Below are 26,555 nucleotides of genomic sequence, written 5' to 3' on the forward strand. Positions count from 1 at the left end.
TTTGTTCTTTTTCAAAATTGCATTGGGTATTGGCAGAACTGCACATTATTTCAAAAACTTTATTGAGACAACTGGCTCTACATATGTTGATTCTGTGATATGTAATTCCTGGTTGTTAAGTCTATGAAAAGTCAATCATGTTTTTGGTCAACAAGTCATTATATAGGACTTTATTTCATGTTGAATGACATTTTTAAGCTTCTCATTGCATCATCAGGTGTTAATTCCTTCCAGTCCCCTGGGATATCAGCAGGAAGTGCATTTACTTCTTTAGCGATTCTCTCATGGAATGTGGCCATCACATACTTCCAGTAGTCTGACGCCTCCACGCTGGCATCACCAGTTAGGGTCCAGTCAGGGTAATATGTCTGGTAGTCCTTGTAGGGGTGAACCTTTTCTCCAGTCTCAGTGTTGGAGAATGTTGCTTTGCAACTAACCACAAGAGATGAACATATCTCAATTACTAGTTTCTGTGAATAAGTATCCCTATAACCACAGATACCTTGTGAACGGTGAATGGAGGAATGGTGTTTGTTGTGCTCTATCCCCCCTGCTTCACAAGGTACACCACAGAAGGGACATTGCTTCCCACAGCCAAAAAGACTGGTGAACATCTCGTCGTGAGGCTTGAATGGAAGAGATCTGAGTCTCTCTTTGATGTCTTCTCCTATGTCATACGTAGCTGTCAGTGACTGCTCCATTTCTCTCACACACTCTGTGAGGTAGACAGCAAACTGTTTTGTGTCTGCGGTGTTCAGAATCAAGATGGAATCCAGAGCGTCCTTGAGGACCAGCTTCTCTTCAAGGGCGCTGCAGATGTTCTGAATGAATGTCTTGACATCATTTACATGTTTTATGCCAGTAGTTTCACTGATGTTAGAGATTGTGTAAGTGATCATCTTGACCATCTCTGAAAGATGTTTCTTCTCCAATTTCTCCAGACCGCGGTCCTTTGACTGTTGTTGGACAATCTGGTCAAACAGCCAGTCCTTCACAAACCTTTCATAATGACTAATGTACTCTTTATATTTCTCATATTTTCCATCAGCCAGGAGCTGTTTCAAAATGGAGAACTGGAAGGCCGTCCGTGTGCTGTAATCCTCTGACCCTTTACCGATCTTCACTTCATCAACTACATCAGGACCAATCATTTTGGTCACATAGTCCTGTACAGCTGGCTGCAAACAGAGCTTTGTGAAGTCCTCAGCTTTCTTTTGGCACTGGTCTCGGTTATGAAATACGTCTCTGAACTCAGTAAGGTACTTGTTCTTAGACGGTTCCAGACACTTCTTTGGGTCATTTTTATTTTTATTTTTTTCATTGACTTCAATGAAATTATCATGCATCTTCTGAAACTCTCCGGCTGCTCTGCCACAGATGTGTAGCTTCAGAGAAACCTCACATTCCTCATTGATTTTTACATTCTTGTGTTGTTGCAACATTTCATCAATCTTGTTCAGCAGCTCTTTGATATAAGTATCATGGTAATCTGTTTTGCTTTCCACCTTCTGGGTTATCAAGTCCTGACAGTGTGTTATGATGTTACCACACAACTTTTTGAGTTTCTTCCTGTAATGGTCGCTATCCCAGTGCATAACTAAGCCCCCAATTTTCTTCCCTAAACCCCCAGATTCCACAGCAAATTCCTTTTTACCACAATCCACCAGATTGTTTCGAACCACCATTCTATTGACATGCCCACTAATTGTTGATAGATTTCCTCTTAACATAAGGAAGGCATCTTGAGCCACATCTCGTTGTGGGAGTCCTTTGAAGTGTATCTCAGAAAGAGTTTTCTTCCACATGATTTCAAACTCTTTCCTGAGGGCCTCATCTGATAGACCAGATTTTTCCTGTCTACAAATCTGAAGCAATTCTAGTACCTTTTGCTCCATTGTACTTGCCTGAGAGCGCTTGATGTTGTTCAGTTCTGTCATTCCCTCTTTGATTTCAACAGCTCCTTGCAGTTTGTTCTTCACTGTGTTTTCTGTCTCTCGTCTCAGTGTTTTAGCACTACACACAAAATCCTCCTTGTATTTTTCCACCAGATTGACATGGCCATCTTCCTTTTCAAAGTATTTTACTAGATTGTCTTGGATTTTATTTTCTCCCTCTGCAAGCTTCTCAGATGCTTCTCTCAACAAGTCATTTAGCACATCTTTTAAGGACCTCTGGGGATATTGATCTGTCATGACAATATTGGATATTTTAGTTTCAGCACTCACTATCCAGGAATACATCTCCTTCTGGAAGGCCCATTCCCAACCATTGTATGCAGAGCATAATCTGAAGTATGTATCTGCAACCAAGCTGTTTCTGAAACTAAAGATGAATTTCTCAAATTTCACTGCCTTCCACAAGCTTTGTGTCCATTTCAGGAAATGTGTCAAATCATCATTTCTCTGACAGATTCTAAAATCTTTCATCAAGGTCTTCTTGAAGTTGTACACCGCCTCACTGTAGCCAGCATTGACTGGAGCCATAGGGGGAGTCCCATGCCAGAGTCCTGGGATGTAGCAGCTGCTTGTGTCTGGATCATAGTCCATCACGTCAGTGAACTTGGTGATATTCTCCTTCTTCTCCATTATGGTTGCTGCCAGGGTCATTTCATTCAACTGTTCCAACAACTTCTTCCTGTCCCTCATGTTGTTGTCATGAGCAGACATGTCTGACACATTCTGATGCACAAAATGACATACTGGCTTCTTCCCCACTTCCTTCATCCTGATAAAAGCATGAACAACAATCTGTAGAATGTCTTTCATCTCTGTGGAGTTCTCCATGGCAATGTTGATAATCGTGACATCACTGAGTCCTATTACTAGTGTCGCCAATTCATTGTCATGTTCATAGCTATCATCAAGTTGAGCAAGCTCTGGTGATTTCAACCCCTCTGTGTCGATGACCATGATGAAGTCACATTTCAGCTCCTCCTTGAGTTCTTTGTTGACTTTAATCAGTAGCATGAAAGCCCCTCTGGTGCATCTTCCACTGCTGACAGCAAACTGGACCCCAAACATGGTGTTGAGGAGAGTGGACTTCCCAGTGCTTTGGACCCCTAAAACTGTGACCACCCGGATCTTGCTGTTGGATTGGACAAGAGTATGAAGCTGAGTCAGTACAGCTGATATCCATTTCAGAGGGATATTTGATGCATCTCCATCCACAAGCTCAATGGGGAAACCATCCAACAGCATCTGAGCACACAATCCAGGTAGATGCTCCATCTGTTTCCTTTGTAGGCTACTTTCAGGGAGGGAGCAGGAAGCTTCATATAACTGGCCCAACTCACGAAGAAAGTGTTCAAGACCTAATGAACAGTCAGATAATTGCTTATCCAAATGTTTAATGTCGTCTTTTTTCTCCGGAGAATATTGGCAAAGATCTTTGTACTGGTCCCGCAAACCAGACAGGTTCTGACGTGACAGATTGTCCAGATTTATGCGCATCCATTTGAGGAAATAGGATCGCTCAGGTCCTGATCTTGACATTCCTAACATAAAGTTTGCCATTGCATCTGACATGTCAAATGTATGTTGTTTCTCTCTCAGCTCTTCCTCCTTTCTTTTCAGAGAGCTCTTGTAGTGTTCAATGTTTTGATCCCCTTGTTTTCTCAGCCTACATCTCTCTTTCTCCAACTGGGAAAGCTCTTTCCAGATTTGCCCTTGTAAGGGTAGCTGTTTGTCTTTGAATTTAATTGTGTCTTTGATGTTAATGGTGATTTCATCTGCCATCTTCCTGGCACTCTGACACTCATTACTGTCTTCATCAACCAGAATCTTACTCTGACGAGCCACGTCAGCCATGTTTTCAATTGTCAATCGGTTTGTACTTTTTTCCACGATGTCACCCACCGAGGACTGAAGGGTCTTGACAAATTCTTCATCATTCTGCTTCTTCTTCACAATCACGTTTCTGTCTTTGATCCTGCAGTTTGTGATCATTTTTTTCAATGTGTCTACTCTGAATGTTTTTCTTTGAGAGTTGACGACCAGAAATAACTCTGCCTTTGTGTCTTTGGTTTTCAACAACTTGAGATCTGTCTTTAAATCATCAGTGAAAATGTAAACTGCAGCTGATGTTTGACACAGAAAGGAGAACTGTTTTTCAAAGGACCTGATGTCTCCTCTGAGATTGGCAACAGCCACAGGCTTAGTGAACATGTCTATGTTTCTGTTCCCACATGGAAAGTACCAGCTGATTTCAACTAGACCATCTGAGATTTGCCGAGAGACATCACCACATTCCATATCATGATGAACAAATGTATCATGGTACTGTTGAGGGTTACTAAGCAACTTGTTCAAAATCTGAGACTTGGACAAGCTGCTCTCTCCTAGCCTAACAAAAGACACCATGGGAATATCAGAGAGAACTATTCTCTCTTCCACGAAAGCATTTGTGGCCGTTTGGGAAGAGGGTCTAAACTTCCTCACGATGTCCCTCAAGGCCCACAGCATCAAAGTGCTTTGTTCTGTGTCACAGTTTGGCAGCAGGAGAGGAACAGCAAACTGACACATGGACATTTTCTGGACCATCTCCTGCTGCAGGAAACTATCTGAGCACAGAAACAGGGCTGTAATCAGGTCCAGTGGATTAATGACATTGCTGGTATCAGAGTCAGTGTCCAGGTTGTCTACTCCATAATATGGAACTTCCTGGTCAGTGGACATACATTTGACACTCCTAGCATTTACATTTGCCATCATTAATTTCTTAAGGAAGGCCCCTGGAAGTGACTGCATAGTGGTAAGTGGTTCATCTGATGTAGTATTATCATTTATCTCAAGGACAGTACTTAACGTCAGCTTGTTTTCATAATGATCTTCTAGTCCAACCTTTGACAACAGCTCCATGAAACAAGATCCTGTTTAATAGAAATAAAAAAGCTGCCATGATTACAAATACCCTTTTCCACAGCGATTAGCAGAATAGTACACCAACAGGTGTTTTACACAGTATTTAGAGCAGGGATGGGCAACTTTAGGTGGGGGCCACAAAAAAATCACAACTCATCATGAGGGGTCACAGTTGCTCGTAGGTTGCCCATCCCTGATTTAGAGTAAAGTTCAGTAAAGTAAGCCGAGTCAGACCAACACCTTGACACAATGAGTCACAGGAATTCAGGCATGTATGTAACACAGAATTAATTTAAGGGAGGTATAGTGAGATAAGATATGGTAAGGCAATTGCCTGTGGGGCGGCAGGTGGGGCGGCAGGTAGCTTAGTGGTTAAGAGCGTTGTGCCAGTAACCGAACGGTCGCTGGTTCTAATCCCCAAGCCGACTAGGTGAAAAATCTGTCGATGTGCCCTTGAGCAAGGCACTTAACCCTACTTGCTCCTGTAAGTCGCTCTGGATAAGAGCGTCTGCTAAATGACAAAAAAAAAAATTTGCAATCTGATGCTCTGGTAAAATGTCTACTGCAATGCAAATGAGAGATCCAATCAATGGAGAAATGGTAAGCTAAAGAGCAACAGTCAGAGCATTACTATAATTATTACACTATCCACCTTATACAGCCTGGCAACAAGAATGCATCCAATTTGTTACGGTTGTCTTCCAACTTCAGGCGCAATGACACTCAGCTGGTGATGTCGATAAATATAAATGATTAAATAATGAGGTGTAAGGGAGATGGTATGAAGAGCTTTTAAACAGGAGACAATACCTTTGCTTGTTTCCCTGTTTTTTCCTGAAGAACCATCCTTCTCTGGTTTTGACTTATTGGCTTTTGGTAAAAGCTGTTGGACCTTTTCTGATTTCTGTCAAAAAAGTTAGATGTGTGTTAACTCATTTAAATTTAAGATGACATTGAATCTACAATTCCAGGTATTTTTTTAGAATAAAGCACTATAGTTTCCATGTAGTACTCTGAATGGGGTTTTGGGTAAATAATAGATCAAAACATTAATGATTTCACTAGATCCACACAGTTACAATGAACCCTTCATTGATATTCGCTTTGCATAGCGTATGTTCAATATATTTACTTTACATAGCGCATGTTCAATATATTTACTTTACATAGCGCATGTTCAATATATTTACTTTACATAGCAAATGTTCAATATATTTACTTTACGAAGTGCATGTTCAATATATTTACTTTACATAGCGCATGTTCAATATATGTACTTTACATAGCGCTTGTTCAATATATTTACTTTACATTGCGCATGTTCAATATATTTACTTTACATAGCGCATGTTCAAAATATTTACTTTACATAGCAAATGTTCAATATATTTACTTTACATAGCGCATGTTCAATATATTTACTTTACATAGTGCATGTTCAATATATTTACTTTACATAGCGCATGTTCAATATATTTACTTTACATAGCGCATGTTCAATATATTTACTTTACATAGCGCATGTTCAATATATTTACTTTACATAGCGCATGTTCAATATATTTACTTTACATAGCGCATGTTCAATATTTTTACTTTACATAGCGTATGTTCAATATATTTACTTTACATAGCGTATGTTCAATATATTTACTTTACATAGCGTATGTTCAATATATTTACTTTACATAGCGTATGTTCAATATATTTACTTTACATAGCGTATGTTCAATATATTTACTTTACATAGCGTATGTTCAAAATGTATATTTCACAAGTGACTGACTCGTTCTACACCATATACTACCATTCTGCCTAATATTTATTTTAATATTATTATCAGCATGTTAATCATTATAGGTATCAGCATGTCTTATCAATTACTATCATACCCTAATTATGAGTACCTTTTTAATCACGTCTGCTGTTTGACATTTACAATGATGGACATTCACTTGGTTCTTTCCATTCTCACGTGTGAATTCAATTGAATTGCATGAATTTGTCGCTTTTTATACATGGTGTGTTGTGCTTCCGCATATTGGCACGGACTAAATTACTGTGGGGAAAACTGTTGCCAATCCCTACCACCTCTTCACTCCCTGAACTAATTACAAAACATGCCCCAGAACTATTAAGAAAAGGGAACGTGAACTTGCCTTGGACAAGCCTCTCCACCCGGCATTTCTCCACGGAGGGACCTCTGCCTTGCTGCTTCTCCCCACTGCTAGCCTGCTGCTGCGGGGAAAAACACCATGACAACGCTTGCTACAGCACTACTAAAGGAAAGCATTTATTCCTAACGTGTGAGTGAGGCTCCCATTGTTGATCAGTATACACACTACTAGTATGAATTAAAGCCACAGCACAGCTGAGAAGCTACCCAACACTACAACTCAGCCGGCATAGAGTGAGGGACCACCCTGCAGACAGCCAACGACTACCGAGAGAGAGAGAGGACTGGCAGAACACTCACAAAGGCACTATCTAAACAAAGGAATGTGCTTGTTCCGGTGTATGAGTGAGTCTCTACATCATTGATCAGTACAGCCTCTCATTGTGCTTTTTGTGTTCCCAATCCCTTCACAATTTTTTTTTTTTTATCAGCATATGCCAGCACAAACATACAGTGAGGGAAAAAAGTATTTGATCCCCTGCTGATTTTGTACGTTTGCCCACTGACAAATAAATTATCAGTCTATAATTTTAATGGTAGGTTTATTTGAACAGTGAGAGACAGAATAACAACAACAAAAAACCTGAAAAACGCATGTCAAACATGTTAGAAATTGATTTGCATTTCAATGAGGGAAATAAGTATTTGACCCCCTCTCAATCAGAAAGATTTCTGGCTCCCAGGTGTCTTTTATACAGGTAACGATCTGAGATTAGGAGTACACTCTTAAAGGGAGTGCTCCTAATCTCAGATTGTTACCTGTATAAAAGACAGCTGTCCACAGAAGCAATCAATCAATCAGATGCCAAACTCTCCACCATGGCCAAGACCAAAGAGCTCTCCAAGGATGTCAGGGACAAGATTGTAGACCTACACAAGGCTGGAATGGGCTACAAGACCATCGCCAAGCAGCTTGGTGAGAAGTTGACAACAGTTGGTGCGATTATTCGCAAATAGAAGAAACACAAAATAACTGTCAATTTCCCTCGGCCTGGGGCTCCATGCAAGATCTCACCTCGTGGAGTTGCAATGATCATGAGAGCGGTGAGGAATCAACCCAGAACTACACGGGATGATCTTGTCAATGATCTCAAGGCAGCTGGGACCATAATCACCAAGAAAACAATTGGTAACACACTACGCCGTGAAGGACTGAAATCCTGCAGCGTCTGCAAGGTCCCCCTCCTCAAGAAAGTTCATATACTGGCCCATCTGAAGTTTGCCAATGAACATCTGAATGATTCAGAGGAGAACTAGGTGAAAGTGTTATGGTCAGATGAGACCAAAATGGAGCTCTTTGGCATCAACTCAACTCGCCGTGTTTGGAGGAGGAGGAATTCTGCCAATGACCCCAAGAACACCATCCCCACCGTCAAACATGGAGGTGGAAACATTATGCTTTGGGGGTGTTTTTCTGCTAAGGGGACAGGACAACTTCACCGCATCAAAGGGACGATGGACGGGGCCATGTACCGTCAAATCTTAGGTGAGAACCTCCTTCCCTCAGCCAGGGCATTGAAAATGGGTCGTGGATAGGTATTCCAGCATGACAATGACCCAAAACACACGGCCAAGGCAACAAAGGAGTGGCTCAAGAAGAAGCACATTAAGGTCCTGGAGTGGCCTAGCCAGTCTCCAGACCTTAATCCCATAGAAAATCTGTGGAGGGAGCTGAAGGTTCGAGTTGCCAAACGTCAGCCTCGAAACCTTAATGACTTGGAGAAGATCTGCAAAGAGGAGTGGGACAAAATCCCTCCTGAGATGTGTGCAAACCTGGTGGCCAACTACAAGAAACGTCTGACCTCTGTGATTGCCAACAAGGGTTTTGCCACCAAGTACTATGTAATGTTTTGCAGAGGGGTCAAATACTTATTTCCCTCATTAAAATGCAAATCAATTTATAACATTTTTGACATGCGTTTTTCTGGATTTTTTTGTTGTTATTCTGTCTCTCACTGTTCAAATAAACCTACCATTAAAATTATAGACTGGTCATGTCTTTGTCAGTGGGCAAACGTACAAAATCAGCAGGGGATCAAATACTTTTTTCCCTCACTGTACTTAAAAAACAACAGTGATTTAAACTCAAATTAACTAAACTAACACTAAGAGATTGTCATTTGTTTTTTCTTGAATTTGTAATAAATAACCTTTGTACTGACCTGTGTCTTAAGTTGTGTTCGCTGGGGGATCCTAGAATCTGTAGAGTCAAGACGCTGTTAGTGAATTCTACTTAGGTAACCAGATCGACCTCTTGACATATATACAGTGCCTTCGGAAAGTATTCAGACCCCTTGACTTTTTCCACATTTTGTTAGGTTACAGCCTTATTCTAAAATGGATTAAATTGTTTTTTCCCCTCATCAATCTACACACAATACCCCGTAATGACAAAGTGTGGGGGGGGGGGGGGGGGGGGGGTTCAGTGGCAGGGACTGGGAGACTAGTCAGGATCGAGGGAAAGATGAACGGAGCAAAGTACAGAGAGATCCTTGATGATAACCTGCTGCAGAGCGCTGAGGACCTCAGACTGGGGCGAAGGTTCACCTTCCAACAGGAAAACGACCTTAAGCACACAACCAAGACAACACATGACTGGCTTCGGGACAAGTTTCTGAATGTCCTTGAGTGGCCCAGCCAGAGCCCGGACTTGAACCCGATCGAACATCTCTGGAGAGACCTGAAAATAGCTGTGCAGCAACACGGCGCATCCAACTTGACAGAGCTTGAGAGGACCTGCAGAGAAGAATGGGAGAAACTCCCAAAATACAAGTGAGCCAAACTTGTAGCGTCATACCCAAGAAGACTCAAGGCTGTAATTGCTGCCAAAGGTCCTTCAACAAAGTACTGAGTAAAGGGTCTGAGTACTTATGTAACTGTGGTATTTCTGTTTTTTATTTTTTATAAATTTGTTAAAACATTTGTGATCTTTGTCATTATGGGGCATTGTTTGTAGATTGCTGAGGATTATTTTTTTGTTCATTTGAGAATAAGGCTGTAACGTAGCAAAATGTGGAAAAGGTCAAGGGGTCTGAATACTTTCCGAAGGCACTGTAACTAGAAAACCATGCTGGAACTCACTTTTATATAACCTTAAACAGAGACATTGAGTTTTAAACTTGAAATTAAACATAATTACATTAACATAATCAGCATGACCATTAAGGATGTAACCTATGTAAATGTATCTTATTGTAATTAATTGGTTCTTAAAAACAGTTGTCATTTAAAACTCTGAATTACTTTGCTGTTACAATAAAACATTACATTAACTTAACAGACTCTCTTATACAGTGCGATTTACAGGAGCAATTAGGCTTAGAGCCTTGCTCAAGCGCACATCAGCAGATTGTTTAACATGGTCGGCTCGGGGATTCGAACTCGTGACCTTTCGGTTACTGGCCCAACGCTCTAAACCGCTAGACTACCTGCCACCATCAAAGTTAAATAAATATGATACAATGGGTGGTTTGGAATTCTCATTGTTTGAGCCTATCCTGCCCATGGCATACTAGACAACATACATTTACATTTTTACATTTTAGTCATTTAGCAGACGCTCTTATCCAGAGCGACTTACAGTTAGTGAATACATATATTTTTTTATACTGGCCCCCCATGGGAATCGAACCCACAACCCTGGCGTTGCAAACGCCATGCTCTATCAACTGAGCCACATCCCTGCCGGCCATTCCCTCCCCTACCCTGGACGAATTGTGCGCCGCCCATGAGTCTCCCGGTCGCGGCCAGCTGCGACAGAGCCTGGATTCGAACCAGGATCTCTAGTGGCACAGTTAGCACTGCGATGCAGTGCCTTAGACCACTGCGCCACTCAGGAGGACATACACATGGCCACGTTCATAAAAAGTGTCATTGTTTACGTCGTTACCTAGCAACGCACTACCACTACCACTACTACAGGAATGCGATCTTTTGAAGAACATTTGGAGTGAGATTTGCTGTGTGAATTTCATTGCCCCCTGCCATAACCCCTAGATGGGAGACTGGGAGTCCTCCCCAAGGAAAATTTTACTTTTTTAAAGCTAATTTTGTGCAATTCTACGTATTTCGACATGGCTATGACCAGGGTGAAAAAATGTAAATAAAATAATACACAGGTCAGGTGTATTCAGGATGATTTTAACATGAAATGAAAACAAAAAAATTCAATGACTAAGCGATTTTGGGTGAACTATCACTTTAAAATAGGAATGACAGAAAATTCTACTTGCTCTCCAGGAGGGTTGGCCACCACTGATCTATGTTTCCCAAGTGCTCGGTGTTTGAAAATGTTCTTATTATACAGTAACAATTAATTTCTCAAAATCAACCAACCTTCAAGACAAATCTAATGAAAATCACTATTCAGGTGGTTTATGTCTACTAGTTGGAGATCCTTGCTATCATCTTACTGTACATAGACAACATGTTATGTGTTTATGAGTTGTGAGTCCCCTAAATTAAAAAAAATTGAATTTGATTGCTGGAGCATGTAATATCCAATGCTTATTTGTGTAACTTATTCAAAAAACTGTCCATGATTGGCTGCAAAAATACATAGCCTCATATCATTAATTTTCAGAAACAAGCAGGCATATCAGATTTCAAATGTGACTACACAAAATTGTTAAGAAGTGGATTAATAAAATAAGTGTGGTGAATAACAGTAGTGTTCTTGCTGACAAGCACACTAATTACCCTATATTTTAGCCCATTGTTAAGAATGAGAATTGTTCCATTGATCAAACTAAATGAAGTATACTGAACAAAAATATAAACGCATCATGCAAAAATGTAAACGATTTTACTGAGTTACAGTTCATAAAAGGAAATCAGTCAATTTCAATAAATTCATTAGGCCCTAATTTCACATGACTGGGCAGGGGCACAGCCATGGGTGGGCCTGGAAGGGCATAGGCCCACCCACTGTGGAGCCAGGCCCAGCCAAAAATAATATGTTTTTCCACACAAAAAAGGGCTTTATTACAGACTTAAATACTCCTCAGTTTCATCAGCTGTCCAGGTGGCTGGTCTCAGATGATCCCGCAGGTGAAGAAGCTGGATGTGGAGGTCCTGGGCTGGCGTGGTTACACGCGGTCTGTGGTTGTGAAGCTGGTTGGACGTACTACTAAATTCTCTAAAACGACGGAGGCAGCTTATGGTAGAGAAATTAACATTCAATTCTCTGGCAACAGCTCTGGTGGACATTCCTGCTGTCAGCATGCCAGTTGCAAGCTCCCTCAAAACTTGAGATGTGTGTCATTGTGTTGTATGACAAAACTGCACATTATAGAGTGGGATTGTATTGTCCCCAGCACAAGGTGCACCTCTGTAATGATCATGCTGTTTAATCATCTTCTTGATATGCCACACCTGTCAGGTAGATGGATTATCTTGGTAAAGGAGAAATGGTCACTAAAAGGGATGTAAACAAATTTCTGCACAAAATTAGAGAAATATATTTTTTGTGCTTATGGAACATTTCTGGGATCTTTTATTTCAGCTCATAAAACATGGGACCAAAATTGTGCATTTATATTTTTGTTCAGAATAAATAGATAATAAAATCTGAATACAAGATGACATAAATCTGCCCCTACACCCTAACCAAATTATATTTTATTTATTGTCCACCCTCTAGAATCAAACTTACACTTTTGGGTTCACAATCTGTAATGCAAAAGTATTTTCATAGTTACAAATCAGGTCACCCTACCAAACTTCCCTGCTAAAACAGACTGTAGGTCTCTGTCTGCTGCCTTTTCGTTGTCACAGCCTAAATGCCCATCACCAAACGAGGGGACTAATGCAAGTGTGGATTAAATCAACTTTAGTACATGCTTTCAAAAGGCTGCATTCTGCAACAGGGACGGGAGTAACAACAACCTAATTTTGTTGACAACATTGTTATTAAAACAGCGCTACCGTGCTGCTCTTTTTAAAGTTTTATAAACGTTCTCTCCCCATTCAGCTCCACTCTACTCTTGAGGGGCGTTTCTTTAAAACATGCATCCAATGCCCATCCGATCCCTTACATAACTAGACCAATGATATGCTTCAATGTGCCACGGTTCACAGTGCTGTGGCAAGACAGGACACTCAGCTTCGCCTGGTGGCTATGTCCACGTCACAGCCATGATCCAAATGTCATAACACACGGCCTCGAGTGTATTATAATTGTTTATGTCATTTCAAAGTGTAAAAGAGATAGTTACTGGATTCCTTAGCCAACACATGAAGCAGCCATCTTGGGCGCCACCCACTGATCCACTTACCCTCTTTGCCTCCTTCTTGTTAACGGGCTCTTCCAATACCTCCCCTGCTGGGCCTAGAATTGAGGTTGAGATACAATACTGTAATGACAGCAGTAATTTAAAGTCATGCAGTGAGATCAGATAAAGTAAAACCCTTTTGATGACAAGCTTACTATTTACAACACAAATTATAAATCCATTAAAAACGTCAAGTTCAGTCTTTTCAACTTAAGACAGATTTCGCAAGCAAATCTGAACCAGAAACAGTCTGGGATCAACATGTTTTTATAGTGTCAGTTTGAACATCAGATCGAGTTGTGAAAAAGTTACATTATGTAGTAGCTGGGTTAAACAGTATTGTTTAAGTGCTTATGCAGTTTGATAGTGGAAAAAAAGGTGTGATAGTCATATACAGTCACGACCAAAATTATTGGCACGCTTGATAAAGCGTAAACTGTCTAAAATAAATAAAAAATACTGAGCTAAAAAATTTAAATGTACACTGCCTGTCAAAAGTTTTAGAACACCTACTCATTCAAAGGTTTTTCTTTATTTTTACTATTTTCTACATTGTAGAATAATAGTGAAGACATCAAAACTATGAAATAACACATATGGAAACATGTATTGACCAAAAAAGTGTTAAACAAATGAAAATATATTTTATATTTGAGATTCTTCAAATAGCCACCCTTTGCCTTGATGATAGCTTTGCACACTCTTGGCATTCTCTCAATCAGATTCATGAGGTAGTCACCTGGAATGTATTTCAATTAACGGGTGTGCCTTCTTAAAAGTTAATTTGTGGAATTTCTTTCCTTCTTAATGCGTTTGAGCCAATCAGTTGGGTTGTGACAAGGTAGGAGGGGTATACAGAAGTCCATATTATGGCAAGAACAGCTCAAATAAGATGCAGAGGATAAGATCATTACAGTCACCAGCCTCAGAAATTGCAGCCCAAATAAATGCTTGACAGAGTTCAAGTAACACACACATCTCTACATCAACTGTTCAGAGGGGACTGTGTGAATCAGGCCTTCATGGTCAAATTGCTGCAAAGAAACCACTACTAAAGGACACCAATAATAAGAAGAAACCTGCTTGGGACAAGAAACACTAGCAATGGACATTAGACCGGTGGAAATTTGTCCTTTGGTCTGGAGTACAAATTGGAGAATTTTGGTTCCAACCATCATGTCTTTGTGAGATCCGGTGTGGGTGAACGGATGATCTCCGTATGTGCAGTTCCCACCGTAAAGCATGGAGGAGGAGGTGTTATGGTGTGGGGGTGCTTTGCTGGTGACACTATCAGTGATTTATTTAGAATTCAAGTCACACTTAACCAGCATGGCTACCACAGCATTCTGCAGCGATACGTCATGCCATCTGGTTTAGGCTTAGTGGGACTATCCTTTGTTTTTCAACAGGACAATGACCCAACACACCCCCAGGCTGTGTAAGGGCTATTTTACCAAGAAAGAGAGTGATGGAGTGCTGCATCAGATGACCTGGCCTCCACAATTCCCCGACCTCAACCCATTTGAGATGGTTTGGGATGAGTCTGACGGCAGAGTGAAGGAAAAGCAGCCAACAAGTGCTCAGCATATGTGGGAACTCCTTCAAAACTGTTGGAAAAGCATTCCAGGTGAAGCTGGTTGAGAGAATTCCAAGAGTGTGCAAAGCTGTCATCATGGCAAAGGGTGGCTATTTGAAGAATCTCAAATATAAAATATATTTTGATTTTTTTAACACTTTTTTCATTACTACATGATTCCATATGTGTTATTTCATAGTGTTGATGTCTTCACTATTATTCTACAATGTAGAAAATAGTAAAAAGAAAGAAAAACCCTTGAATGTGTAGGTGTGTCCAAACCTTTGACTGGTACTGTACATTTTAGTCATTTAGCAGACATGAAGTGTAAGGACAATGACAGGAGCTGGTATGAAGAGCTTTTAAACAGGAAACAATACTTTTGCTTGTTTCCCTGTTTTTTCCTGAAGAACCATCCTTCTCTGGTTTTGACTTATTGGTTTTTGGTAAAAGTTGTTGGACCTTTTCTGATTTCTGTAAAAAAAAAAAAAAGGTTAGATCTGAGTGTTCACTTTTTTTAAAATACAAAATTACATTGAATGTACAATTCCAGGTCCTTTGAGCACTAAATTCTACATTTAGAATTAGGGCACTTGCATGCTTAGTTGGGAATGCCTGGTTTCACACTGTCACGATCGTGTGAAGGAGGAGACCAAAGCGCAGCGTGTTGAGTGAACATAGTATATTTATTTAAACGCTCACACGAGCAAAACAAACAACGAAACCGTGACGTCTGTGGTACAACACGCACACACACGAACAAAATCCCACAACCCGAAAGGAAAACAGATAGATTAAATATGGCTCCCAATCAGAGACAAACAGCCGACAGCTGACACTCGTTTGCCTCTGATTGGGAGTCACACCGGCAAACATAGAAAATAAACCACCTAGAACACCCACCAGAGAAACCGAAAACATAGAATGAACACACCCTGGTTCAACATAATGAGTCCCCGAACCAGGGTGTGACAGTACCCCCCCCCTAAAGGCGCGGACTGTGACCGCGCCTAAATACGCGCAAAACAGGGGAGGGCTGGGTGGGCATTCTTCCTCGGCGGCGGCTCCGGCTCCGGGCCTGATCCCCACTTCCTCTCCAACCCCCCAAAGTACTCCTGGTCCTGTCTAGCCCCGCTGGCCGGAGCCGGACTGACGACACGCGCCCCTGGCTTGGTGCGTAGAGCAGGAATGGACCGGAATGGGCTGGCGACGCACACCACTGACTTGGTGCGGAGAGCAGGGACGAGCCGGACAGGGCTGACGAGACGCACCACAGACTTGGTGCGGGAAGCTTGGATGGGCCGGACTGGGCTGGCGACGCGCACCGTATCCCTGGTGCGAGTGGCCGGAACAGGCCGGGTCGGGCTGGCGACGCGCACCGTATCCCTGGTGCGAGTGGCCGGAACAGGCCGGGTCGGGCTGGCGACGCGCACCGTATCCCTGGTGCGAGTGGCCGGAACAGGCCGGGTCGGGCTGGCGACGCGCACCGTATCCTTGGTGCGAGTGGCCGGAACAGGCCGGGCTGGGCTGGGGACGCGCACCACAGGCTCCATGCGAGGAACAGGAACAGACAGGACCGCACTGAGGACACACACCCCTGGCCCTACACGGGGATCAGGAACGGGCCGGACCGGACTGGTAACACACCCCAGTACCCTTGGCCGTGCCTCTACACCTTCCTTCCCCTTCGTGACCAGTGGCCCCCTTAACCTGGCGGCCCTATCTGCCAACCTCCTGCACTCCTCCAACCCGTACACCTGCTGCCCCGACGTCGTGAGCCCCCCCCTAAAAATTTCCTGGGGGTCTCTCCCCCCCGTGGACCAGGCCTCCATTATTCTCGCCCACTTCTCGCTCCTCTGTTTCCAATTATCGCCCTTCAGCTCCTGTACACGCTGCTTGGTCTGGTCTTGGTGGGATTTTCTGTCACGATCGTGTGAAGGAGGAGACCAAAGCGCAGCGTGTTGAGTGAACATAGTATATTTATTTAAACGCTCACACGAGCAAAACAAACAACGAAACCGTGACGTCTGTGGTACAACACGCACACACACGAACAAAATCCCACAACCCGAAAGGAAAACAGATAGATTAAATATGGCTCCCAATCAGAGACAAACAGCCGACAGCTGACACTCGTTTGCCTCTGATTGGGAGTCACACCGGCAAACATAGAAAATAAACCACCTAGAACACCCACCAGAGAAACCGAAAACATAGAATGAACACACCCTGGTTCAACATAATGAGTCCCCGAACCAGGGTGTGACACACACTAGGGTTACCTTTGCCCCATTGACCTCTGTCATACTGATACTGATGCTGATAACTTTACATAATTAAGTTGAAGGTACAGTATATCTGTGTGGAGACAGCAGCCGTAACATTACCGAATGGTAATAAACTATTATTCAAAATTCCAAGTGTACCTCTATGAAATGTAAGATCTCACAATGCAAGAGAACAACAGTGGATTCTATCTTGCATTTTATGGAGGTACTCAATAATACATCCACAAATGAGTGATCTCACTAGATCAACAGTTACAATGCACTTTTTAAAAAATGCGGGATTCACTTTACATACGGTAGCTCATGATCAAAATGTTAATTACAACAAAATCATGCTGGAACTCAACCTCATATAACATTAGCTTTGACCTTGAAATTAAATCATAACTCATTACAGGAACATGATCAGACTGACCACTGAGGATGTAAAAGTGTCTTACCCTCTCTGCTTCCTCCTTCTTGCCAACGTGTTCACCTAATGCCTCCTCTGATGGGCCTTTCTTGTCAAGGTGTTCACCTAATGCCTCCTCTGATGGGCCTTTCTTGTCAAGGTGTTCACCTAATGCCTCCTCTGCTGGGCCTAGAATGGAGGGTGAGATATAGTATTGCATCGTTTGATCGTTATAAGAGCTGCATCTTTTTGAACTTACCTGGGGACTGAGGAGCTTGTCTTGTCAAAGTGTCTGGGTTATCTGCTGTCCGAGGGGTCACAACACACTGCTGCTTTGTCTTTCCTTTCTGCACCTCCTCCTGTAGCTGGCTGATCTGCTGCTGCTGCTGCATCTGCATCTGTTGCTGCATTGCTTGCATTGACTGTTGCATTGACTGTTGCATTGCCTGTTGCATTGCTTGTTGCATTGCCTGCTGTTGCTGCTGCTGCTGATTCAACATGAAGCCCTGTAGCATTGCTAACATCTCTGGTGTGCTATCAGGAGTGCCAGTACTGTGAACAGATGTGGTGACTCTTCTGTCCCCTTCACCACCCGTTGCACCTGGTGACTCATCATCATCAGGCCTCTCCATCACTATAACCCCACCTGGTGACTCCTCATCATCAGGCCTCTCCACCTCTATAACCCCACCTGGTGACTCCTCATCAGGCCTCTCCATGACTATAACTCCACCTGGTGAGGATTCCCACCACCAAAAGATGGACGGGCTGCAGCAGTCTTCTAAAGTCTGGCAGGGAAAACATAATATGGTTTTTGGAGTTTCTCAAAGGTTAAAAAAACATTATATAAATACTCTCACAAAAAAGTGGATGATCAACCAACACTGAAGACACATGGGCAAAGATACATCAAAATGTATTCTGTTTCAAAGTACAAAATACCTTCCAACAAATTATCAAAATAAATTACAAAATACTAGTGCCAGAAACGGCATTGTATTTTAAAATACTGAAAATATTAAATAGATGTGCAAGTAGCCTCCTTAAATGAGTTATAAAACAACCTGTGACCAAACCCATTCATAGACGCTAACTGCTTTAGTGCCTATTGACGATAGTATCTTTCGGTCAGTAGTTTTGTTAGGGCTAGTGTTCTGACGCGGCCATATCTCCATGTTACAGCGCTTGTTTATGGAAAACAGACGGAAGATATAGGTGGCCACCTTTTAATTAGCTATGTAGCGTGTAAGTGACCCTGACTCTTACTAAAGTAGAGACTGACCCTGACTCTTACTAAACTATAGACTGACCCTGACTCTTACTAAACTAGAGACTGACCCTGACTCTTACTAAACTAGAGACTGACCCTGACTCTTACTAAACTAGAGACTGACTCTGACTCTTAGGAGTTGTTTTATTTATACATTTTTATTTAACCTTTATTTAACTAGGCAAGTCAGTTAAGAACACATTTTTATTTACAATGACGGGGACTGGGATTAAACATAAAAATATAGGACAAAACACACATCATGACAAGAGAGACACCACAACACTACAAAAAGAGAGACCTAAGACAACAACATAGCATGGCAGCACCATATGACAACACAGCGTGGTAGCAACACCACATGACAACAACATGGTAGCAACACAACATGGCAGCAGCACAACATGGTAGCAGCACAAAACATGGTACAAACATTAATGGACACAGACAACAGCACAAAGGCAAGAAGGTAGAGACAACAATACATCATGCAAAGCATCCACAACTGTCAGTAAGAGTGTCCATGATTGAGTCTTTGAATGAAAAGATGGAGATAAAACTGTCCAGTTTGAGTGGTTTTTGCAGCTCGTTCCAGTCGCTAGCTGCAGCGAACTGAAAAGAGGAGCGACCCAGGGATGTGTGTGCTTTGGGGACCTTTAACCGAATGTGACTGGCGGAACGGGTGTTGTATGTGGAGGATGAGGGCTGCAGTAGGTATCTTAGATAGGGGGGAGTGAGGCCTAAGAAGGTTTTATAAATAAGCATCAACCAGTGGGTCTTGTGACGGGTATACAGAGATGACCAGTTTACAGAGGAGTATAGAGTGCAGTGACGTGTCCTATAAGGAGCATTGGTGGCAAATCTGATGGCCGAATGGTAAAGAACATCTAGCCGCTCGAGAGCACCCTTACATGCCGATCTATAAATTATGTCTCCATAATCTAGCATGGGTAGGCTGGTCATCTGAATCAGGGCCTTGGAGTACTCCCTTGGTGACAGGCAGTGGCTGAGACAGCTTGTTCTGACTTTATACACTGCACTCTTCGAGAGAGGTAGTTAGCAAACCAGGCCAAAGACCTCTCAGAGACACCAATACTCCTTAGCCGGCCCAGAAGAATGGAATGGTCTACCGTATCAAAAGCTTTGGCCAAGTCAATAAAAATAGCAGCACAACATTGCTTAGAATCAAGGGCAATGGTGACATCATTTAGGACCTTTAAGGTTGCAGTGACACATCCATAACCAGAACGTGAACGTGTAGCTTGTTGTCAACTAATCATAAGTCATCAAATTGGCACTAGGCTACAGTCAAAGGTAATTCATATCAATAGAAGATGGAATTAAAATAACGGAATTAAAAGGAGAAGGAGAAGGATAGACTACAAAGGCCAACAGGTAGGCTGCTACTTAATATTCTGAATGGAGTTGTTGTTAATTGTAACTGTAGGAAAAGAAAGGCATGCAGCCTAAATTAGCCTAACTAGCTAACTTTAGCTAGTTTAACTAGCTTCTCCCGGTTTGATGCAGTCAAGACAGGTACTACGTAATCATATTGGATGATAAATAACCTAGCTACGGCAGCTATTAGACTAGCGACACTGCCTTCCTCTTCCTTCCTTCTACCTTCTTTCACACGCCGACACCGCCTGAAGACCGACTCTACTGCTCGGGAGGAAGCGCCGAACCATCCTCTAAATATTTAGCGGAACATTGGGTATGTTACAAAGCTGTATTCCAAAGATTCCCTTGACATATCCAACACACAGTTAAAAGCGTAGGAGAGTGTTTATAGTGCAGGCTGAAATTGTTGAATTAATTGCCAGAGATCATTAGAAATGCAGAAGGTTTATTCAATATTTAAGACCATATTAGTCCCGTTTTAGGAATGTGCACAATGCCAACATCATAATGCCTTTATCATAATGTCAACATCATAATGTCATTATCATAATACCTATATTTACAAATTAAATGTATGCATTAGTTACTATCGTAACAATAAACTTATTACAGAAGGCTTTTTACATTAGTGATCTTGTTGTTATTAGTCCCTCCCTTCAGCTCCATTCAACCCCTCCCATCTATCTCTTAACACCATACAGAAGGCTTTGTATAAAATAATTAGCATATAGTCTTTACAAAAGTCGTACTTAATTTTTTATGTCAATTTGTAGAGACAAAACACCCATTTGTTCAGTGGTGGAAAAAGTTCCCATTTGTCATACTTGAGTAAAAGTAAAGATACCTTAATAGAAAATGACTCAAGGAAAAGTGAAAGTCACCCAGTACAATATTACTTGAGTAAAAGTCTAAAGGTGTTGGGTTTTAAAATATACCTAAGTATCAAAAGCAAATGTAATTGCTAAACTATGCTTAAGTATCAATTGTAAAAGTATAAATACTTTAAAATTCCTTATATTAAGCAAACCAGACTGCACCATTTTCATATTTAAAAAAGTAACATGTACAGATAGCCAGGGGCACACTCAGGGGCTGTCACACCCTGGTGTTGGGACTCATTATTGTTTATCCAGGGTGTGTGCAGTCTATGTGTTTGTGTTCTATGTTGGGTGTCTAGGTTGTTGTTTTTCTAGGTTTGTTCAATGACTCCCAATCGGAGGTAACGAGTGTCAGCTGTTCGGCTCGTTATCTCTGATTGGGAGCCATATTTATTTCTGTATGTTTTCCTGTGGGGTTGTGGGTTTTTGTTTCCGTGTTGCTGTCTGTATCAGTAGTGGAACTTCACGTATCGTATTTTGTTGTTTTCTCTGTGGTCACTTTTATTAATAAAGTCATCATGTTTCTCGGAACACGCGCTGCGCGTTGGTCTCATCCTTCAGACGATCGTGACAGAAAAACCCACCTTACCAAGACCAAGCAGCGTGTACAGGAGCAAAGAGACTGGACATGGGTGGAGGCGCCGGGTAAGGAGATCGAGAGGCTGGCGATGGCCCAGGTGGGCAAATCGTGGTCCTGGGAGGACATGCTCGGGGGCAAGGGACCTTGGGGGAAGATCAAGGCCCTGGCAAGAGAGGAGCATCGGCGGCAGCAGGTTTTTCGTCGGAAGGACGAGAGGCAACCCCAAGAAATTTTTTGGGGGGGGCACATGGCTTGGGCAGCTGGGCAGCAGGAGGCTGCCACAGGGAGTATAGGTGAGAGGGCTAACGGAGTACGGGAGCCATTGGCGAGAAGAGGCAGGGATGTGTGTGTGGCACGGCGTGAAGGACTGAGGTGTGTTGCCAGTCCGGTCCGGCCCGTTCCTGATCCTCGGTTGAAGCCAGTGGTGTGTGTTCCCGGTATGGACCGGCCTGTTCCTACTCCACGCACCAGGGATACGGTGCGCTTCGCCAGCCCGGCCCGGCCTGTTCCGGCCACTCGCACCAGGGATACGGTGTGCGTCGCCAGCTCAGCCCTGCCTGTTCCTACTCCACGCACCAGGGATACGGTGCGCTTCGCCAGTCCGGCCCGGCCTGTTCCGGCCACTCGCACCAGGGATACGGTGCGCGTCGCCAGCCCAGCCCGGCCTGTTCCTACTCCACGCACCAGGGATACGGTGCGCTTCGCCAGCCCGGCTCGGCCTGTTCCGGCCACTCGCACCAGGGATACGGTGCGCGTCGCCAGCCCAGCCCGGCCGGTTCCTGCTCCCCGCACCAGGGATACGGTGCGCTTCGCCAGCCCGGCCCGGCCTGTTCCGGCCACCCGCACCAGGGAGACGGTGCGCGTCGCCAGCCCCGCCCGGCCTGTTCCTGCTCTCCGCACTAGGCGGGAGGTGAGTCCCCAGGGTCCAGCATGCCCTGTTCCGGCTTCCCGCACTAGGCGTTATGGGAGTCCCCAGGGTCCAGCATGCCCTGTTCCGACTCCCCGCACTAGCCCTGAGATGCGTGTCCTCAGCCCGGGACCACCAGTTCCGGCACCACGCACTAGGACTTATGTGCGTCCCCAGGGTCCTGCATGCCCTGTTGCTGCTCCCCGCACTAGCCCTGAGATGCGTGTCCTCAGCCCGGGACCACCAGTTCCGGCACCACGCACTAGGACTTATGTGCGTCCCCAGGGTCCTGCATGCCCTGTTGCTTCTCCCCGCACTAGCCCTGAGATGCGTATCCTCAGCCCGGTACCTCCTGTTCCGGCACCACGCACCAGGCCTACGATGCGCCTCAGACGGCCAGAGTCTGCCGTCTGCCCAACGGGGCCTGAACTGTCCGTCTGCCCAACGCCGTCTGAACTGCCCGTCTGCCCAACGGCGTCTGAACTGCCCGTCTGCCCAACGCCGTCTGAACTGCCCGTCGGTACTGAGCCTGCAAAGCCGCCCGTCTGCCATGAGCCTTCAGAGCCGTCCGCCAGACCGGAGCCGCTAGAGCTCTCCGCCAGACAGGAGCAGCCAGAGCCTTCCGCCAGACAGGATCAGCCAGAGCCTTCCGCCAGACAGGATCAGCCAGAGCCTTCCGCCAGACAGGATCAGCCAGAGCCTTCCGCCAGACAGGATCAGCCAGAGCCTTCCGCCAGACAGGATCAGCCAGAGCCTTCCGCCAGACAGGATCAGCCAGAGCCTTCTGCCAGACAGGATCAGCCAGAGCCTTCTGCCAGCCAGGATCCGCCATTCAGTCCGGTGCTGCCCCTCAGTCAGGTACTGCCTCTTAGTCTGGTGCTGCCCCTGAAACCGGTGGGGGTCATTTGGAGGAGGCTACATAAGCGGGAAGTGACTATGGTGGGGTGGTGGTCTAGGCCGGAGCCAGAACCGCCACCGAGGAGGTATGCCCGCCCAGCCCTCCCCTGTTTGGGGGTTTTGAGGCGCGGTCGCAGTCCGCGCCTTTAGGGGGGGGTACTGTCACACCCTGGTGTTGGGACTCATTATTGTTTATCCAGGGTGTGTGCAGTCTATGTGTTTGTGTTCTATGTTGGGTGTCTAGGTTGTTGTTTTTCTAGGTTTGTTCAATGACTCCCAATCGGAGGTAACGAGTGTCAGCTGTTCGGCTCGTTATCTCTGATTGGGAGCCATATTTATTTCTGTATGTTTTCCTGTGGGGTTGTGGGTTTTTGTTTCCGTGTTGCTGTCTGTATCAGTAGTGGAACTTCACGTATCGTATTTTGTTGTTTTCTCTGTGGTCACTTTTATTAATAAAGTCATCATGTTTCTCGGAACACGCGCTGCGCGTTGGTCTCATCCTTCAGACGATCGTGACAGGGGCACACTCAGGGGCACACTCAGGGGCACACTCAGGGGCACACTCAGGGGCACACTCCAACACTCAGACATCATTTACCAACCAATACAGTAGAGATGGCCAGGGACGTTCTCTTAATAAGTGTGTGAATTAGACTATTTTCCTGTCATGTTAAGCATTCAAAATGTAATGAGTACTTATGGGTGTCAGGGGAAAAAAGTACATTAAAAAGTACATTATTTCCTTTAGGAATGTAGTGAAGTAAAAGTTGTCCAAAAGTATAAATAGTAAAGTAAAGTACAGATACCCCCAAAAAACTACTTAAGTAGTACATTAAAGTATTTTTACTTAAGTACTTTACACTACTGCATTTGTTGTATCAAAACATCTAACAAGACTGTGGTTCAGGCTTGTGTCTTGAAATAGTAACTTTATAGACGCCCTTACCTGCCTGTTGAGTTGGGGATCTAGAATCGTATGTCTACTTTACAGCAATGTGGGTTGTAGTTGTACTTCCTGAAGTGATAGGTCACCCTTCTCGTGAAAGTGTTCCCTTTCTAGTCAGTCAGGTGATTTCTTGTAAATCATGGAAGTCATTCCAGTCTGTCTAGCTCAGTTGCAGAACCAGTTGCCCCTCCCTCGCATGCCGCCTGCCTCACCTGGGACAACATTAGATATTGCTGTTTCTCTACAGTCAAAACACTACAAAAGCCACAAGGCTGTAGACAACCAAGCCAACCATGACTGCAGTTGTTTAACATAGCAGACATGATTGAACATTCTGTTTAAAGTAATAACGTTTTTTTTTTCTTCCATTTCTACTTCAAATGGAGCACACTTTTTTAACATGTATTAAATCATTCAAATAAGTTGACTCACCCACATACAGTGGAATTATTGGATCCCTTGATCAAGATGAGCAAAAAATACCTGTATAAAATAAAGTATACAAATACTATTAATACTAATAATAAATATATATTGATATTGATAAATACTGAGCGATACTGTATGCTCATGTTTTTATTTAACAAGTAAAAATGGGTCAAAATGATTGGATGCTCTGTTTTCAATACTCCAACACCATCCCCTTGTGATGAAACACAGCCTTCTTCTAAAATGTGTTATGAGATTGCAGGGGGATCTCATAAATCATTGGGAGGGATCTTAGACCATTCCTCCATACAGAATCTTTCCTTATCCTTGATATCCTTCATCTGCGCTTATGGACTGCCCTCTTCGAATCAAACCACAGGTTTTCAAATGGGCTTTAAGTCCGGAGACGGAGATGGCATTGCAACATGTTGTGGCCCTACAAACTAATACAAAAGCTGAGACCCTCATCATGAACATGTACTGTACATGTCGGTTGTTTTGCTCTATGACGCCCTCAAGCATCACAAGACTCGTCTGAATGTAACCTGGTATCAGTTTAAAAAATGAATGGAAGTACATTAGTGCTAAAAAATGGGTTAAATATGGGGGGGGAATATTCTACACTGAACAAAAATATGAATACAACATGTAAGGTGTTGGTCCCATGTTTCATGAGCTGAAATAAAAGATCCCAGAAATGTTCCATAAGCACAAAAAGTGTATTACTCAAATGTTGTGCACAAATTTATTTACATCCCTGTTAGAGAGCATTTCTCCTTTGGCAGGATAATCCATCCACCTGACAAGTGTGGCATATCAAGAAGCTGATTAAACCGCATGACCATTACACAGGTGCACCTTGTGCTGGGGACAATAAAAGGGCACTCTAAAATGTGCAGTTCTGTCACACAACACAATGTCACAGATGACTCATGTTTTGCAGGAGTGTGCAATTGGCATGCTGACTCCAGGAATGTCCACCAGAGCTGTTGCCAGAGAAATGAAGGTTATTTTCTCTACCATAAACCGATTCCAATGTCGTTTATTTATTATTATTATTATTATTTTTTTTTTGGGGGGGGGTTAGATCAACTTAATATTGCAGATAGATTGTAACTTCCATCAATGTAATTGTCTGCATCACTTCCAATCCCCCATGTTTTTTATATATATACTCCCCTTTATTACTTTTCAACCCCGCCATCCTTTCCCTACTTGAGGTAAATTAGTGAACAACAATGCCCAGGCCTCTACTTCCAGCCTATACTTACTATCTACACCTTATGGACACAGTCAATTTTACAATAATTATATTTTATTTGTTTTTGCTCCTGAACTTCTTCTACTCTCAACCTCTCCGATCATTTTCATGATGTCCATCTGGTTTGCTTCTATATGCCATATCTTTCTAACTGTGCTCTTTCCCAAAAGCTCCCAACATACAACCTAAATACTTATTATGGACACAGTATGCCTACATCACCAGTTATCTTGTTATTATTTGTTGTTATTTGCTATTAGTCCCATCCTTCAACTCCATTCAACACCTCCCATCTATCTCTTAACACCATCCATATAGGATTTCTATTTGCCATATATATTTCAACCGTACTGTGATGTTTTACAAAAGTTCTGAACCTTTCTATTCTCATTGCTTCTACAGATTGTGAATTGAAAATAAACAT

The 26,555-nt window shown here is 43.3% G+C and overlaps 1 protein-coding gene across 1 annotated transcript; it reads right to left on the bottom strand.

Moving 5' to 3' along the window:
- Positions 1 to 170: 170 nt before the first annotated feature.
- LOC311122460 (interferon-induced very large GTPase 1-like) lies at positions 171 to 18,194 on the bottom strand (the record flags this gene model as incomplete). The annotated part of the gene is made up of 2 exons (XM_084196813.1): positions 171 to 4,867; positions 17,822 to 18,194. The coding sequence occupies 2 exons, from the start codon at positions 18,192 to 18,194 to the stop codon at positions 171 to 173; spliced, it is 5,070 nt and encodes a 1,689-aa protein (XP_084052939.1).
- Between the last annotated feature and the right edge of the window lie 8,361 nt (positions 18,195 to 26,555).

The sequence above is a fragment of the Coregonus lavaretus genome (genome assembly GCF_964263955.1).
Source record: "Coregonus lavaretus genome assembly, contig: HAP1_SCAFFOLD_2266, whole genome shotgun sequence".
NCBI lineage: Eukaryota > Metazoa > Chordata > Actinopteri > Salmoniformes > Salmonidae > Coregonus > Coregonus lavaretus.